The following is a 17,116-nucleotide window of genomic DNA, read 5'->3' on the forward strand; positions in this document are numbered from 1 at the left end:
AGTTTCTTTCTTACTCTACTCTTTCTATCTAACTTGATTGAACATTATTGAGGCCCTGTTAGGGGTTTTAGGGATAAGGGATAACTGAGTAAATAATTATAGGGATACGGGATGACTGAGCTAGTTTTAGGGATAACAAAAAATTGCTTTGATTTCTCGATTGACACTTGTTTGGTCGCTTTTGCCAAGGATCTGCATCACCGGCGACCGGTGACTAACAGTAACGGGTCATTTATCAGTCAAAATTCAAGCAAGATGGGTCAAATGTAGATTTCCTCCCAGGCTCTTTTGTTCGGTCAACCACTGACCTCATGGCGCACGTGTAACACGGGCATTACGTGATCACTCATCACTGAGAGCCCAAAGGGGGGGACCGCTAAATTTTAGTTTTTAGCCGAAAATCCTCCCAGCCCCCCACCCAGGCGATAAATAATGACCTGTCCTTTATCTTTTAAGAAACGGATCACTTAACACTTTAAAATTGTCACCTAAATTCCCAAGATAAGTAATTTTGGGGATAACAATCTCGGTAATTGTCAGATTAAGGGATAACAGCCCCTGGAATTTTAAGGATAAGGGATGACTAAACCTCCCGCCTCCCTAACAGGGCCTCGTTAATTAGAAGCTTGACGATGTACAACGTAGAAGTCCATACATTGGGATCACCCAATGGGATCGGGGAGTCAATTTCGTATTTGCATTTGATGTTCGGAGAAGTTGAAGTTCGGAACTTTTTAGTCATGCAAGTTCTGCTTCAATGCGTATGCCCGTTGCCTTTCAATTGGTGACTTTAAGGGACCGTTCATTTATTTTTCATTACCCTCTGCTTTTATTGTCAGTCATAGCCCCATTACTTGTCTAGACTTGTTTGTAAGAGAGATATCACTCCAACATAGAGAGAACAGTACACTGCCTGACACTGTCCAGTAGCAGAACAGTATTTGTCTAATAGGTGACAAAAACTCCGACCGGTTTGTTTCCACAACTATTTGATGAAACCTTTGCCACCCCCCAATAAAAATACTTCATAACATGGCATGACACTGAGTTTTTTATTTCAATTTCTCAATAGCTGTTCCTACTTCCTCAATAAACTTCATAACACTTCATAACACTTAAAATAATTTTAGAAAAATATGCATTCTAATGTATTCATTCAATGTGTACCCCTATAATCGTGCTAAGTAACAGGATTAAAAATGTTTTTGTTTTTGTTTCAGAAACCTTGTTCACACATTTGAATAGAAAAAAAAAACGTACCTAACAAAACAGAAATTCAAAATTTAACTATTCTCTTTGTTTGAAACTTGCAATTACTGATCACATTGATCCACGTGTCAACTGACATTTTAGATTATTTAACATTATCAATAATAATAATAAAGCATTTATCAAGTTATTTAATATGGAGCTATAGTCAATGTAACACAGAAAATTATAGACTCTAAAAACATACACACAATATCTCTCCCCCCCACCCCCCTCCAAAGAAACCGTACATATAGGGCATTCTAGGGAATAGGCCCACTAATGAAAAGGGAATTTTCAGAAACTAAAGCCCTGAGGACTTACTTGAGAAATTTAATGGTAGTCTACTATTAACATTATTTTTAAATAAACCTATCGGATAAACTATAAACAAGACATACAGTCCTCAGCAACTAAAATAATTTCAAGACAATGAAAACTCACACCTAGTAAATATTGATTTCCTTCGGTTTTACAGTTTATATACATTATTTGTTGGATGGACTAATCATGGATCATGTGCAGTGATATTATTATGCTGATATTATTATTAACGCCAAATTTAATAGTAACCTAAGATGTTACTATCACATTTTGTCTGGTAACAGGTATGCTAGAATTATATACAGGAGATGCAATCCTGTTCCTGCAAAACTAAAATCATTCTCACCAGTTTGGCAAACTTAATCAACTCACAACAAAAAACCTAGTCACCATAGAAAACTCAGATATGTTTCTTTTTTATACTTTACTTTGTTGGGTATCAACTAATCACATATCACAGTGATATGCTAAAATGATAAACACAACATACAATGCAGGTCCTGTGACAAAACTCATATTCACCAGTTCATAACGATGAAAATAACAAGGCGTTTAGGTTGGTTAACAACTTGTTTTTTTTTGTTTTGTGACCTAATACAATATCACACTAATTTTGGTTTAATATACTCTTTCAATTAAACCCACCTTTCTATAAATAACTTTAGGTTTCTCAGGTTCAATTTTACTCTGATGGTTTCAATGTTGTTATCCTTTGTTTCAAACACATTATCATGCATCAACTACAACCAATAACAAAGGAAAATAAATAGAAAGTAGAACCACCACATATACCATGAACTGCTGCTTATAAGCACCAGACTTTACAACTGCAGATGGACAGGCTTATAAACGGAGGGGCTTATATCCGGGTGAGGGAGGGGGAGGGGCTTTCAAGAGAAATGAACACCATTTTGTAATTATGGTATTTAAATAGGTTGCATTCATTTCATTTTAATCCCAAGGGGGCTTATATCTGGGAAGCCTTAAAATCGGAAGTACAGAGACCTATAAATAGGGGGCTTGAAGCAGCAGTGTATGGTATATCTGACTGGAATGAGAAAATCAGTTACAGAACCAAATATAAATAAGGCAAAAGTAACAAAAAATACATTTGTAAAAGTTCACTCATTGACCATCTCCAGGGCAAATCCTTTTCTCGGATGGCTCATCAACCTGGCTGTTTCCCTTATTTTTTCTTTTTTTATTTTTCTTCTTCTTCTTTTTATTTTTTTTTTTCTTCGGGTTTAAGTTTGTCTCGTCTGTAAGAAAGAATTGATACTCAGTTAATCATATATACTTCATAACATTTCTTGTATCCTTTCCTATTTTCGGCAGCTGCGCACAAGCAGATTACTTGAGTATGATATTTTTGGGTGCATACAGTTTGATAGATAAAAATACAATTATTGCACTTTAAAACAACACTCTGAGATAAACATTAAATGATTTAATATGCCATAAATACTTAAAACCCTTGTTAACCTTTTAAAGAGTTTGATCTAAAAGTTAATTTTTCTTCAAAATTGTTTTTTTCGATTTACTGAATCAAACTGAATAGCATACCTTTAGGGTCTTCAAGAGTGTCTTCCAACAGCTCTCCATCCACTGCCACACCTGGCCCAAACTGAACCTTAAGACATGAAATCCGTAGTGGAAGTATGACAGTAGAAAAAAAGCTAACTGTCATACTCCCACTAAATATATGTGGCAGCTGGACTGCTGGTTCATGCATTTAATGTTTTATGTTTATTTATTCATTCGTTTTGGTCTGGCCAGTCCAGTTCAATCTGATCCAGTCTAGCCAGACCAGTTTGATCTAGTCCAGCCCTTCTAGTCTGGTCAAGTACAAATTAAAACTAAGCTAATTCAAATTAAGCTAATTCCAGTCCAGTCTAGTCCAGCCAGTCCAGTCCGGTCCAGTCCAGCCAGTCCAGTCCGGTCCAGTCCAGCCAGTCCAGTCCGGTCCAGTCCAGCCAAACTAAACCAGTCCAGTCCAGCCAGTCCAGCCAGACCAAACCAGTCCAGTCCAGCCAGTCCAGTCCGGTCCAGTCCAGCCAGACCAAACCAGTCCAGTCCAGCCAGTCCAGTCTGGTCCAGTCCAGCCAGACCAAACCAGTCCAGTCCAGCCAGTCCAGTCCAGTCCGGACAAAGTACATCCAGTCTAGTCCAGTCCCGACAAAGTCCCGCCAGTCCATTCCAATCCAGTCCAGCCAGTCAGTCTAGTCTGATCTGATCTAATCAAGTGAGTCTAGTCAATTTAAGCTAAGTCTAGCCTGATCCAGTCCAGTCCAGCCAGTCTAGTCCAATCCAATTTAGGCAGTCCGGTCCGATCCAGCCCAGCTGTACATACCTCTTCTTTACTCTCATCATCTGAAGATTCTTCATCATCATGCCTCTGGAAAATATTTGAAATTAACTGTTAGCCTTTTGCTTCCCCAACTGGACACAAGTGTATATTGCCAGAGAACTCCAGCTCCTTAACATATACCGCAATTAGACTTTTAGCTCCTTCAAATACCGTATTTAAAATCCCATGTTAAAGCCAACCCCTGGTTATAAGCCTGATACATATAAGCCCTTCTATTTGCTAAGAAAAATATTATCCCAGACATAAGCACCCACCCCCTCTCCCCGATATAGCCCATCTAATGTATAAGTGCATTCGTTTTCCATTTCTCTACAAACATCAAAATATTAGTTCAAAGTTATAGGCTAATAGCTAAGGATAAAAGGCTATTAATAGGGCAGTATGGTAATATGGTAATAGGTCTAAATAAAATGGCATTTTAGCTTTAAATTGTTTGGCAGATACGTCTTATCTCATCATTCTGAAAAATTTAATTTAGTACGATTATACATGCCCCCACTAAGCCCCCCCTCCCACCCCTAAGGGAGTTAGCCCCCAGGGCTTTACCATGGGATTTTATAGTATACTGATTCACAAGAAAGGAGTCAACTTATTCATACTTGATTTGAAGATGCCTCTTCTGGTCTAATGTTGGGGTTGAATCTATTAAAACAAAGTGAAATACAGATGGAGTCAACACTTAATGCAACACTTGTGCTCAAAAATCATAAAGTAAATAAACTTGACTTGCAGGAAAACTATCCTAGGTAGTTTTATTGATTTACACCTGGCCACCTTCACCATAATCCCATTCCTTTTCCATCATCCTCGTTATGAAATCTCTTATTAACCAAAAAACTCGTAACTGTACTGGGAGAATGTTTATAGGGCCATTACATTCTCACAGTATAGTTGCAATTGGTTAATGAGATGTATATGTATTACTTCCTGTATAGATCTACAAAGCAATCTTCATTAAAAACAATACCTATTACTGGTATTGTTTTTAATGACAAGTACATACAGAATATGTTAGAAAAATCTATATAAAGAGCTGAAAAAAGTATTTATAAATAAAATATGTCCCCTTTAGTGACCAATGACGCACATTACTTGTTTCAATGTATGTCGTTTGATTATGTTACCTTCCATTCCTCAGGCCACTGATTACTTCCAGTGCAGCCTCTACTGCCTCTCTTACTCTTCCTTCTACCATGCTTGATTCTTAAAGCAATCAAATTTGCACTACTGAAGAGCTTCTGACAATAATATACTGTCTTTAACACTGAAATGTGGCCGCAAAATAGAGAGAGCAAATGCACTTTGTTATAGGCATCGATTTCAGCTAAGACTAGCAAATTATGTTCCTTTGGGGGCTAATTGTGGATACATCGTTGGGGTTCTCGACCCTTACTTCAGGGGGTGGGGTTGGTTTGAATTTTTGTCCATAGTGTCAAGTCACTCTGACAGGTGCTGAGTGGAGAAAATGAACTATACTTCTAACAGTACTCATTCTTGCCTTTAAAGTGCATGGAATTTCCCAAAGCTGAGTGGCTTTATTGTCTTGGCAGAACCCTGCATCATTGCCGTGAGGGAGGGGGGGGGGGGGGTGATATGTTCAGAGTGGCACATGGCCCACGGGGAAGAGGAGGGGTTTCTGGGGAGTTAAGGTGGCAAATTTAATACAGAAGCCATTTCTTCCCATTTTAACAAAATAATTTGATTTAAATATTGACATCTGTGAATTTTGGTCCCTTGAGAGCTTCTTTTAAATTTGCTGCAGTTAATTATCATACCATGAAACTGAGTACCATCTCTGAATTGTCAGCTTATATTTGTGTATTGCAAAGCAGAAAAATGTTTACAGATATAATATATCATCCAACCAGCCAAATGAAATAGTGCCATAAAGTCTGTCGTAAACTACTGAATTTGAACAAAAACAATAATTAAGTAACTTCATACCATCAAAGATCTCGACACACTGTGGTACATGGCTGCCTGGTACTAGGATCAGTAGGCTCAAGGTATTTTCAGACCATCTTTTGTTGTAACTGTGAGAAGAGGCAAACTTATAATTACAGTTATGGAAATAATAAAAATATTATATTTTTTCTTCATTGAAGAAGTGAGTTGAAAAGCCAAGGGTCTTGCAACTCACAGATTATGCACTTAATTATTAATAATCCATTTGAAGGTTAGATGTGGATTTCATTTTGGCCTAATACAACTGAATATTGTAGACTAAGAGGTGCAATGAACTACCTTTAGAGTCTTCACAAGTCACCACTATCAAATCTAGTTCAATTTTCCCCCCTTTTCAGTGACAATTATTTGTTGCTGTTAGAGGGTCTTTTTGTTTTATCTGTTTAGTGCAAAATCAAAAAACACAAGCAGAGATTAGTGAGTGGTGGTTATGAGCCACTACCCACTAATTTTGTACTAAGTTCACCATTAAATAGACTGAAAAAAGAATGTTCATAATCAACCACCATTTCCTGGAAGTATTTTACTATGGGATCATGAGCATGATTTGATAGACAATAAATAAAAACCATTGATGTTATGACACTTTAATGGGACCTTCTACAGTAGGTGCATGTACGAGGATAAATGGAATACTGACAATAATATAATTATCAAGTGATAATACCTTTCTTTCCCTCTTTTGAGTGGCTGTCAGCCAACCAAAAGTAACAGTTTTCCAACTGGTTACTGATGTTATTTAAAATCCTAAAGAAAGAAAAAAGACAGTTATTTGATTAATGATAATTTATGATATATACATTTTTGTAATGACAATAATAATTATTGACATTAATCAGCTGGTGGCTTGTTAAGCATCTTGACATCTTGCCTTGCTGTTTCAGTTCAAAGGAAAATGTGCATAAGCATGAGAGCAATTCTAGTATTAAATTTTTTTAGTTTGGCAGTAATTTTAGCATTTAATCTAAACAAGTTGGAACACAAATTACCACATCTCACCACAGATTATTGAGACATGCATACAATGGACCTGTCTACAGAATTAATGTATATATATATTGATAGCGTATGTCAATCTTGTGTTAGAAAACATTCAAATTTGGTATTAATTTTGATTTTCTATGTCTTCCATCAAACAGAAATAATAATTAAACATTTGACTGGATTGGAAAATTTTAAACCAAGGACAGTAGTTAATCTTGCATTGTAAGATATAATGACAGAAAAACATGTACTCACTTCAAAAGTTTACCTATGTTGGACGCTTGCGACTGTGTTGACAAAACAGTCAATACACAAACAGCCAAGTCTTGTTTTGATTGTTTCATCAACTACAACAGAAAGCAGAAAACAAAACTGAATAAGCTGAACATGCAATTATTCAACAATCTTCTGAACCCCTTGATCTAAGGATCAATTAAAATTTTATGAAAATTTCTCATCCCCTTGAGCATTTCCAAAACTTATCAGGAAGAGGGTCTTCTTAATTAATTTAATACAACTGGGAGGGGTGTACAGTAGGTGCGAAATTCAAGAGCAATGTTTTGAAAACTGAATGGCAATATGCAGATGTTGGATGGATCTACAGTCTAATAAAGCACTTAATCATCATTGTAGCATCACTTGTTAAACAGTGATAGTATTCATCCTTCTAAGCGTAACTAATAAAAAAGTGCTCCAAACTGTTGTCAGCTTCCTTAAAAACAGCACAGACTAGAATATACATGAACTGTTTGCGATATAAAATTACCCATGTGTACAGCCACAACATTTAAAGATCTGAACATTATGTTTCCCTGAACGTCTTACGTCAATCCATTCTGTTCACAGCCACATGGCACACATCTCAAAACATTATAATTTTTTACCATAATTAAGTTATGCTTGATCTCAATTTCAGAATATTGATGTGGGAATTTTGTCTGTTAAATGTGAGGCTGGGAAAAAAGGAAATGTAAATTATGGTCGCATTTGAAAATGCTTTTTAAGTTAGCATCAGCAACAGGGAGAGTTTTAATATAGGTGCTTGCAGTGACAAGTAAAGCTTGTTTGTTGTGAGCTACTTCAAAGAACGGAGTAACTCAGGTGACATATAGTTAATAAGCAACCAATTTAACTGTTATCAAAAATCAGTCCCCAGAATGTACTGCAAACCGTGGACAATTAATTCGAAGGAAAGTTTAGAAATCCACTACACTTACCTCGTCGAAAGTGTGCGTCAAAAAAGGTGGCAATGTGTTGCTGGCTGTCATTTTCAACATCAACATTGCCAGTGATGCCACCTCCTCAGTGTGACCTTCGTATTTTCCGGTAACTAGGAAGATTAATAAATACTTGCACCTTAAAGTTAATTTTTTGAGCATTCACTTTCTTGATTATCAGATCTACACAAATGGACATTAACTGTCACCTCAAAACCTTCTAGGTTACAATATGGTATTTCTTCATTTTAGCAAGGTACAATCAGCCCATAGGAAAGAAATAATTTCAATTTCAAAATGTTTCACTGCAGTGAGGTAACTAAACCAATTTCATAAAATGCATCAGTAAGTTGTACAAATTATTCTGTAAAAATTAAGTTAAAACTGTAAAGCTGTCCACTGTTTATAATCTTTGTACCTCTGCCCCAAGGGATAGGAGGGGTGGGGCAAAAGTATGCATTCCCTAATTATTTCTCAAGTCAATTGGATCATTGGAAAGCTCTCTCCACCCCCCCCCCCCCCCCTCCCCGCCCTCATTCATTCATGGAAACCAACTAATTAATACCAAACTCACATTATCTGGTAGAATGACAGAATATGCACAGTGTAATTTAAGAGCTCAGCTAACATTATTGTGTTGCAGCTTACCCTTTTTGTCCATTCCAAAAAAGGATAGATTTTCGAACAAAGTACCCACATCTGAAAACACACACATGTACACAAATGTTCAAATCAATTGGCTGCATGATAGAAATTACCATAAAAATAAATTATCACCTTTTCTGCAATGTTGACCAGTTATATCTACTTATTTTTTCATTTAATGGATTTATAATTAATAATTTAAACATTGTTATTCTAACCTGCTGGAGGTTCTTCATCAAGGCAAAATATTCCTGATCTTTCATCTGAAAATATTAAATATTAGTTACCAACCAAACTATTATTGGTAGTGTGGTTTATATTTAACTACAAAGAAGAGAAATCACACCTGCAATAATGTGAAGCAAAAATCACGACTTTTAAATTGGAATCAAAGTTTGTCTGTTGCACTCTTCCTTCTTGAAAAATAATAGTGAGCAATAATAAGGACATTGAGGATTAAGTCTGATATTAAGGTTTTCCATTTCAATTACATGAATGACAACATTACCTTGCCTAACACCACTTGGCCCTGCTGAATTGTCATCCTCGTCATCAGTTGTAACTGTAATATGATCTGGAATATGTATGTATGTAATGAATTGAAATAAATTTTTAAAAAGCAGTTCTCTTTTCAGTAGCATTGCAACTTGTCTCCAGTTCTATTAGGTACATAGTTTAGGTCTTTCATCATTTCTAGCATATTAATTGTATAAGTATTAATAGTATTTTGTTATATTTATGTTCTCGAAGATATTAGCTAATTTAAGCTACCTAAAATGTGAGAGGCATTATCATGTATGCATGCATGTATGTATGACCGTATACATGTATGTGTGTATGTAAATATTGCAGTGAGTTTCAGTTGTTAATTTCTGTGACCAGGTTTAGTTTAATTGTCCCCCTAGTATAAATAGGGTACAATACTAAAGTCAAACAGTAATAATCACTAACACTTTCTAATTATATGTACTGACAAGTGCATCATTCGTTAAATGGAGGTTGTGTGTCTGAGACATCCATGCAGCTCCTAGATAGAGACCGCTACTTTGCTGGCAAATCCTGGAAACCGGGCCATGAGACCATGGAAGGGGAGACAGGCACCCATCACAATGAACTGTCTAAAAGTGGAAAGAGGGAGGGGGGGGAGGGGAGGGGAATGGTTGAATACATGCTCCCATGCAAAACAACACTCTCTGCAAACGCTAAAGCTGTGAAGGCTGCCAACACGTCTCAGTACAGGAGCACATGGAATCCTGGCGCATGGACATATCAAAAACACTGCTGTCTACCACAGGCAAGCACATGCACTCATTGTTGTTAACTCTGTTAAATTGCATTGTCCATTTACACCAAGAAACAAGTTAGATTGTTAAACCTAGACTGACACCTACAGTGAAGACTAGAAGTATCTTACCCCTTTAAAAGTATAATGTTCAGTTCCAGAATATATCCATACTCCCCACACAGAAGGGATTGGAATTCCCTGGGGGGTGTATGAAACTCAATCAAAATTTCCATAGGGGTGGAGGGGACTTACGAAAATTCCCTTCCGTGAGGGAGGTATGGATATTTTCTGGAACTGCACAATTTAGGTTAAATAACTCATCACCTAATTTAGATGAAACAATACAGTGTACATGGTAGGAGTCTAACCTTTGTCATTTGCCCGCTTTGCCATGCTTGTCAGGAATCTCCGGGTTGATTCTTATAATAATAAACAGTCAAGTAATTCAGATGATGTCAAATCCATTCTTATTCAGGGCCCCTTATATCACACATTCATTAAGATATTCTGCATTAAGTCATAAATTTGAAATAGACGCTGTAATTGAAAGAATGGCCACCGTGGTTTTTATATCTTATTCATTTGTGCTGGTACGAAATGAAAAAGTAGGACAAGAGGAATGGCTGTTCATGGTTGTCATGGACATCCCTTTTCAAAATTCCCAGACTTTTTTCTGATAAAAATAAAAGTCTTCTTTCCAAATAAATGAAGACTAATTCATTAAGAGTGTAAATTTTCAACTGATTTACCTTCTTTATTAAAGAAAGATATTATGAAATCACTGCTGTGACCCCATATGTTTCTTGCAGCCTTCAATGGTTTGAAATCAGTCATTAATTAAATTATTTTAATTTTTCCTGATATTTTAATTTTTCCAAATAAAATATCTGAGTTTTTTCTGATCTTGATGGAATTTTTTCCCCTGAACATTTTTGGCCTGTTGCAACCCTCTAGTAATATACTGCATGTACATGTAAAGATGACACTTTCTTCCAAACTAATGTAAATTACACAAATGTGTAACAGTATGACTGCACAAAGTAATCAACCCTTTTAACTTACTTCCATCCTTGGGAGGTGGCATGATGGTCAAATCAACCATACATGATTGAGAAGTATTTGTGGCAGTTGCTGTGATAATCAACAATAATATCAAAGCTCAATGCACTGATTTGTGGTTATTATCTTTTGGTACTGATATGGCTAGGCTAAGTTGCTTATAAAAAGGGAACCATGGTGCTCACAAATTTCTCTTTATAACATTAGATGTCATTTATTATTGCAGAAAAATCCAGAACCCATTGTACACAGAAGCTTACTAAGCGTTTGTTTTTTATCACCCTCCACCAGGCAATTCAAACTACATGTACCCTGTTTGTAAAACTAAACAAAGAACTAGGTTGACATGTATAAAGATTAAATAAGTCTGTTTCTAGAAATCACTATAATTCTTTACTCTGGACGCAGGCTGTCAGAATAGCCTTTGAGTGAAGAGGCCTATTTAGTTGATGACTAAAACTGGCAAATCGGTCATTATTACTTAGAAGCAAGGCCATTTGAAACCTTGCAGAAAGTATGATTTGTTTACAAACTGCTGTGCTTTAACCCATCGACTACTGGAGCTTTTTGCCAAACACACATTATTTTTCAGGACATTTCGGAGATTTTCAGCCTGGATGAGCCAAATTAGCTTCAATCTACTCGAAAAAAGATTTGGAACATAACAGCATGCCTTTCTTTCCACTAACATCTCGTTTTACGACATTTTCGCTAGGTCCACATACTAAGTACTGTTAATATTGGTTTTTGTTTCATGACACTAGGATTGGACTCACCCAATAACAGAGTACTAATCCTGCTCCCAAAATCTAATAACCCTCCATATCACTCCACACACTTACGCGGGTAAGGATCAAGAACAAAAAAGATCTTTGTGGCAGAATGAGCAGTTGAAAATTCATTTACTAACTCATCTCCAGACATCAGCCCGCTGTGTACATCAGCCACTGCATGACCTTTATTATATGATTTAATAAAGGTGAGTCTGCAAATGAATAAAAGGAAGTCATATCAATTTTTAAAATATTCTTATTTACAACAAATGGAAAATATCTGTGTATGTGGATTTCAAAGTTGGGTTATAAATTGCTGACAACACTAAAAAATGGAAAAGATCATGGCTTTTAAGGTGCCTCCACACAGTTTCGAGCACTTTCCAAGACATAGATTTTGGTGGGTTGTTATTACCACTCTTTAACAGTCACTGCTAAAGTATGGTATCAAAAATTGCCTAACCTTCGATGAACACGTTGTTATCATTTTCGTGACACAACAGATTGCCATAACAACAGTTAGACCTGCTAACAAAGCCCTTAATTTTGGATTTAAATACGGATCTTAACATCTTATGTCAAGTAAGTGATAGGGCAGTTTTTTGATACCATTATTGGAGCATCAACTAATAGAGTGGTGATTTTAACGACCAAACAATATCATCGGTTTGGAAAGTGCTGCGAAATGTGTTAACCCATCGGATATTTCCTGCCTGCCGCCATTTTCAATTTTATGTAGTCAGAGCCTGGCTGTCCGTATTGTTATTCATTCAAGATGGTGCTTTTTGTGAAACAACTGGGCAACACACTGAAAATCAATTTCAAACAAATTAATGATAAAGAGGTACGTAGGAAAATTTATTGTTTTAGCAAAGTTGGGGCTAATAGAGAAACAAAAATTAATGACACGCAAATCAAAAACGAAGCAATGCGTTGAATTGATTGATGATTAAATAAGCATAATATAAATATGCTTCTTACAATGTAAATATTTTCCAGTTCCATTTCCTTGGGGGGTCATTCAAAAACCACACAGCTGGACTAAGCTAGGGCCATGAACTCAGATCGCCGGGACACGGTCCAAAACCGAGCTCGGTTTAATTTAAAAAAAAAAAAAAAACATGTACGGTCAAGATAATTAACCGAGTGGGGTCATGAATGCATACACAACCGAGCTCGGTTTAATGTAAAATCAAAACCAAATACGGTTTCTGTGTTCTCTAGGGTTGGCGGTTATCACCGTGGATGTTATCTGGAAACCAAACACGGTCATGAAACAACACCAAACCGAGGTTGGATCAAGGCAACCCCTGTACCGTTTATAAAACAAGGAAGGTCCGTGAATCCCAAGCTCGGTTAATACCGTGGACGTTACGTGGACACCAACCGAGGACAGTTTACTGACCATACATTCTGTAACCGAGAACAGATTTTTTTCCAAGGACAGTTTTTCATAACCGAGGTTGGTTGCCCAGAAACAAAAACTGATATGTCGGTCGACATATCGGCCGATATATCGGTGGAGTGTTGGTTGATATATCGCCCGACACTCGACCGATATGTCAGGCGATTGTCGACTGAGAGTGGTTGTCTGATAGTCGGCGGACATGTCGATCCATAGGCTACCGACATTCCGCCGATACTTCACTCATACTTAGTTATTTCCCATGTCTTAGCGGGAGGGTAGGGTTTTTTGGTAAAAAAAAAAAAGAAAAAAAAGATTGGTCCCGCCAGACCCATGATACACCAAATTACTCACATAACTTATCATTGTTATAATCTTATCAATGAGTAGCACAAAAAGGTAACATCGTGGCTTGACACGATTGACATACGGCCGATATAACATGCATAGAAGACAGGAAGGGAATTACTACAATAAGATAAAGACAAGATATATACAAGAGAGTACCACCACCGGGAAAAAATATAACATACATGTAGCAAAAAAGGATAATTATCACATCTTCTTGAATATACCCAACCAAGAAGTACAAGGTAGAGTACATGTGGAAAACAAGCATAGCCTTAGCAGAATGATTTGACAACAAGTACGACAGGGCAAGGCTGAAACCCAGCCCCGTTCCATACCAGAAAAATCATAGGGACTACGCCAATGAAGGTCAGATACCACGACAGCTCTGGCGGTGTAAAAAAGTTGCTTAAACGTGAATTCGTGTTTTTTGATTTTTTTTTTTTTTTTATCTTGATTGTTTTGTCAAATGCTTGCGTAACTCTCCTAAATTTTAAGTCGTGTAGTAACCCCTCCCCCATGCAAGGAAATGTAAAAATCAAAAAACAGCAAAAGCATTAGTGCGATGCATGGGCAAATTCAAGACTTGCTTGTCTTTCATCTTCCTTATCCTCTTTCCTGTCAACTGTATTTTGTGTATTTGGCAGTATTTCACTTGGGTGTCTTGCTTGATAATGGCTGAATGATCCAAACACAAGGCCCTCAGAAATTTTTAAGGTTGACCAAAAAAGGGTGAAATGTGCATAACTTCTACATCTGACACTGGCAGTCTAAGCTTTTCACTTATATTATACGACAGTCAACCGATATACCACCAACAGATATTCCAAGAAACGACAGTCAATGGTCAACGTATTGGCCGAGTGTCGGCCACTATATCGACCGAGACACATGTATCTGCCCATAGTCGGACAATATGTCGACCAACACCCAGCCAATACATCGGTCGGTATGTCGACCAGCATATCTCGGTCAATATATCGGCCGAGTGTCGATCGATGTGTCGACTGATACATCGGTCGAGCACTGGTTGATATGTCGACCGATGTGTCGGTCGAGTGTCGGTCAATATGTCAACCGATATATCGGTTGAGGGCAGTGCACAAATTACACATGATCCAGTTTGTTTAGTTTCGCTCTAAAGGTATTCAGTCTGTCACTGTCCAGTGCTAAAGACTCAAAACCTCTATTGCCGGTTTTCACATGACGTCACTAAAATTCAAATTACAAAACTATTGATCCTCCTGATATTTTACTTTCAAGAGGTATAAGAGCGGCGGAAAACTAGTATTCATGTAATTTTTTGTTCCGAATGGGTTCTTGGTTTTGTTGTAGACTACGTTTGAATTTCTAAGCTTTTGCGTGACGCGGCATTCACATGACAGCCGAGAGAGCTGTCATGTTGGTTAAAAAAGTGACTTATTTCGCGGAATTTGGCTATCTGAACAGTTTTTGTATTAGAAAAAATATTATTTTAATGTTTTCGAGTTCCTTGAGGGATAAATTCACGCTTTTGTAGCAAAACTCAGTGAAAGATGTTTCTGTTGGTTTCTGGCCACCATGTTGGTGCCCATCCGGATGGGCACCAGCATGGCGTCTCCATACAAATCTCTATAAATTTGGTTAAAAAATTTCTTTGCATATCTTGCATAAGAAAAAATGCTGTGACCTGAATCTTGGCGAGAGTCTTTGCATATTTACCTTCTTTCTTTTCTCAGATTCTGGACTTTATCTATTGAACGGTTTTGATTTTAATTTTGATCTATTTTGAATGGTGTGACACTGAAAACCAACAATTGGCAGGTATCTTAAAAACAGCATGTAGTGTATTGCCTTCAATGTTGAATGCTGCTTTACCAGTAGGGGCAGTCTTGACAACTTTCACATCATCTGGATTTTCCCCCAGCGATACTATTTAGAAATCTGATCAGAACTTCATACAATGCATTTGTAACAGTACTTTTGCCAACTCCAGCAACTCCACTTAAGAATCATCTTTTGTTTTAATTGAATCATCTTTTGTTTTAATTGAATGTAAGTCATAAAAAAAAAAACTGTCTTTGATTTTCATTCAAAAAGCGCTCGACCCTGTACCACAGCTACTTTCCGAACGAAATAATCCCCCTCGTATAAAAGGCGTAGTAAAAAATACGACACAACAAGGAGGCTTACCTTAACTTCATGATGATACAGCATTCATTCCCCGTTGCATTGTTTCCTCCTCCGGGTGACATTTTAAAAGACTTTAAAACGATTCGTCCTTGGTCGTGACATCATCGCTATTCAGCATGATAGCTTTAAGGATTTCGAAGCAAGCATCGGGCTTTCAGGATTTCAGTGTCCATTCTTGAAGCTAGTGTTCCTTAGCTTGATAATTTTCCATTTTACCACTCCACGAAGGTCTCCTCGTTAAAAGTGAACGAATGCCGCGTTACGCTATGCTGCCGCACAAAAATGGCATTATTAAGTCCTCCTAGTCTTTCCATGTCCATTTGTCGCAGCTACTGTTGCTTAGCTTAACAACCGTTTCCATTTTAAAACTCCACAGACCAAACCATCTTCGTGCCCCGTTAACCGCCATGTATAGTCTCCATGTTTTCGGACAAAATTTCTCCTTTCTAGTGCCCTCTAAAATCTGCCAAACCTACAGGATAAACCATACTCAGCGGGGGGAGGGATAGGAGAAAACTAAAATTAATCTGAATGGTGATTCTGGATACTACGTCATCCATGAGCAGTTTTGCTCATGGATGACGAGGCCCCTGAGCGAGAGGACCCTGGGAACGAGGTTGTTTTGCTCAGTCCCGCAACTCCTCTGTGCATCATTTTTTTTAAATCCTCTTTCTTTCTCTTCACTTCTCCTCACTCCACACACAGGTTGTACCTTCATCTAGTTCTAATTACGTTTAAGTATCCGTTTGTTTGTTTATGTTCCGATTTTCTAGCCACAATTTAAGAAATCGCAGTCAAACGTCATCACTTCTGCATGCATTGCGTGCCGTTTATTCTTTATACTGTTAGTGGTTGACCCAGACATCTCGTGACCACAAATTATTCAAGTTCAAGCCGCAGTTATTTGAATGACGCTGTATTTGATTATTTTTACTTTCAGTTTCAGTTGATTTGCAATTTCCACTCAGAGCATATTGACCAGAATCAACAAACGAAACGAAAGGACATCAAGAGACCCAAATCTCCTGAGATTAACACAAACCAATTGTAAGTACGTACAAATTACTACAATGTTTAACGGCGTTGGCAAATTTTAATTAATTGTTGCGAGAACACCGCGGATTTAACCAATGTGAGAGCGATGAAGAACGTGTTAGACGGAACAAACCCAATGGATATAACTTGATATAATCCTTACCGTGCACATTTTTTACTTTCAATTCCAGCTGATTTGAGATTTGCGTTTGAAACAAAACGAGGGAACTTCAAATACTCTAATGAGTCCTGAGATGTAACACGACCAATTTGTAAGTACATACAAGT

At 37.3% G+C, this 17,116-nt stretch overlaps 2 protein-coding genes across 3 annotated transcripts in view; one reads left to right on the forward strand and one right to left on the reverse strand.

Moving 5' to 3' along the window:
• LOC110069646 (uncharacterized) overlaps window positions 1-17,116 on the forward strand; it is a 57,591-nt gene that overhangs the window by 24,628 nt on the left and 15,847 nt on the right. Inside the window, exon 1 of one of the 2 annotated variants that reach the window (XM_089288538.1) lies at window positions 16,760-16,840. The exons of the other annotated variant lie outside the window; for it this stretch is intronic. The gene's annotated coding sequence lies outside the window, so the exon portion shown is untranslated. Of the gene's footprint in view, window positions 1-16,759; window positions 16,841-17,116 lie in introns of those variants that run through there. 2 annotated transcript variants of the gene reach the window in all.
• On the reverse strand, window positions 1,034-16,265 carry LOC149112999 (uncharacterized). The gene is made up of 15 exons (XM_089288604.1): window positions 15,794-16,265; window positions 11,938-12,080; window positions 11,099-11,167; window positions 10,405-10,455; window positions 9,260-9,325; window positions 8,970-9,014; window positions 8,755-8,805; window positions 8,107-8,219; window positions 7,145-7,236; window positions 6,573-6,652; window positions 5,065-5,143; window positions 4,540-4,582; window positions 3,923-3,967; window positions 3,136-3,202; window positions 1,034-2,831 (listed from the first exon to the last, which is right to left on the reverse strand). Exons 1-15 carry the CDS (start codon window positions 15,853-15,855, stop codon window positions 2,698-2,700), a joined length of 1,140 nt encoding a protein of 379 aa, XP_089144730.1. The 5' UTR covers window positions 15,856-16,265; the 3' UTR covers window positions 1,034-2,697.

The sequence above is a fragment of the Orbicella faveolata genome, unplaced genomic scaffold (genome assembly GCF_042242905.1).
Source record: "Orbicella faveolata isolate gen_17 unplaced genomic scaffold, um_ofav_v1 contig_17, whole genome shotgun sequence".
In the NCBI taxonomy this organism is placed as follows: Eukaryota; Metazoa; Cnidaria; class Anthozoa; order Scleractinia; family Merulinidae; genus Orbicella; species Orbicella faveolata.

Coding starts and splice junctions, on each gene's coding strand:
- LOC149112999 (XM_089288604.1), bottom strand. CDS start 15,855: ATGTCACCCGGAGGAGGAAACAATGCAACGGGGAATGAATGCTGTATC. Junction 11,168..11,937: donor TGTTCTTGATCCTTACCCGC/GTAAGTGTGTGG, acceptor TGATTATCACAG/CAACTGCCACAAATACTTCT. Junction 6,653..7,144: donor AACATAGGTAAACTTTTGAA/GTGAGTACATGT, acceptor TTCTTTCTTTAG/GATTTTAAATAACATCAGTA.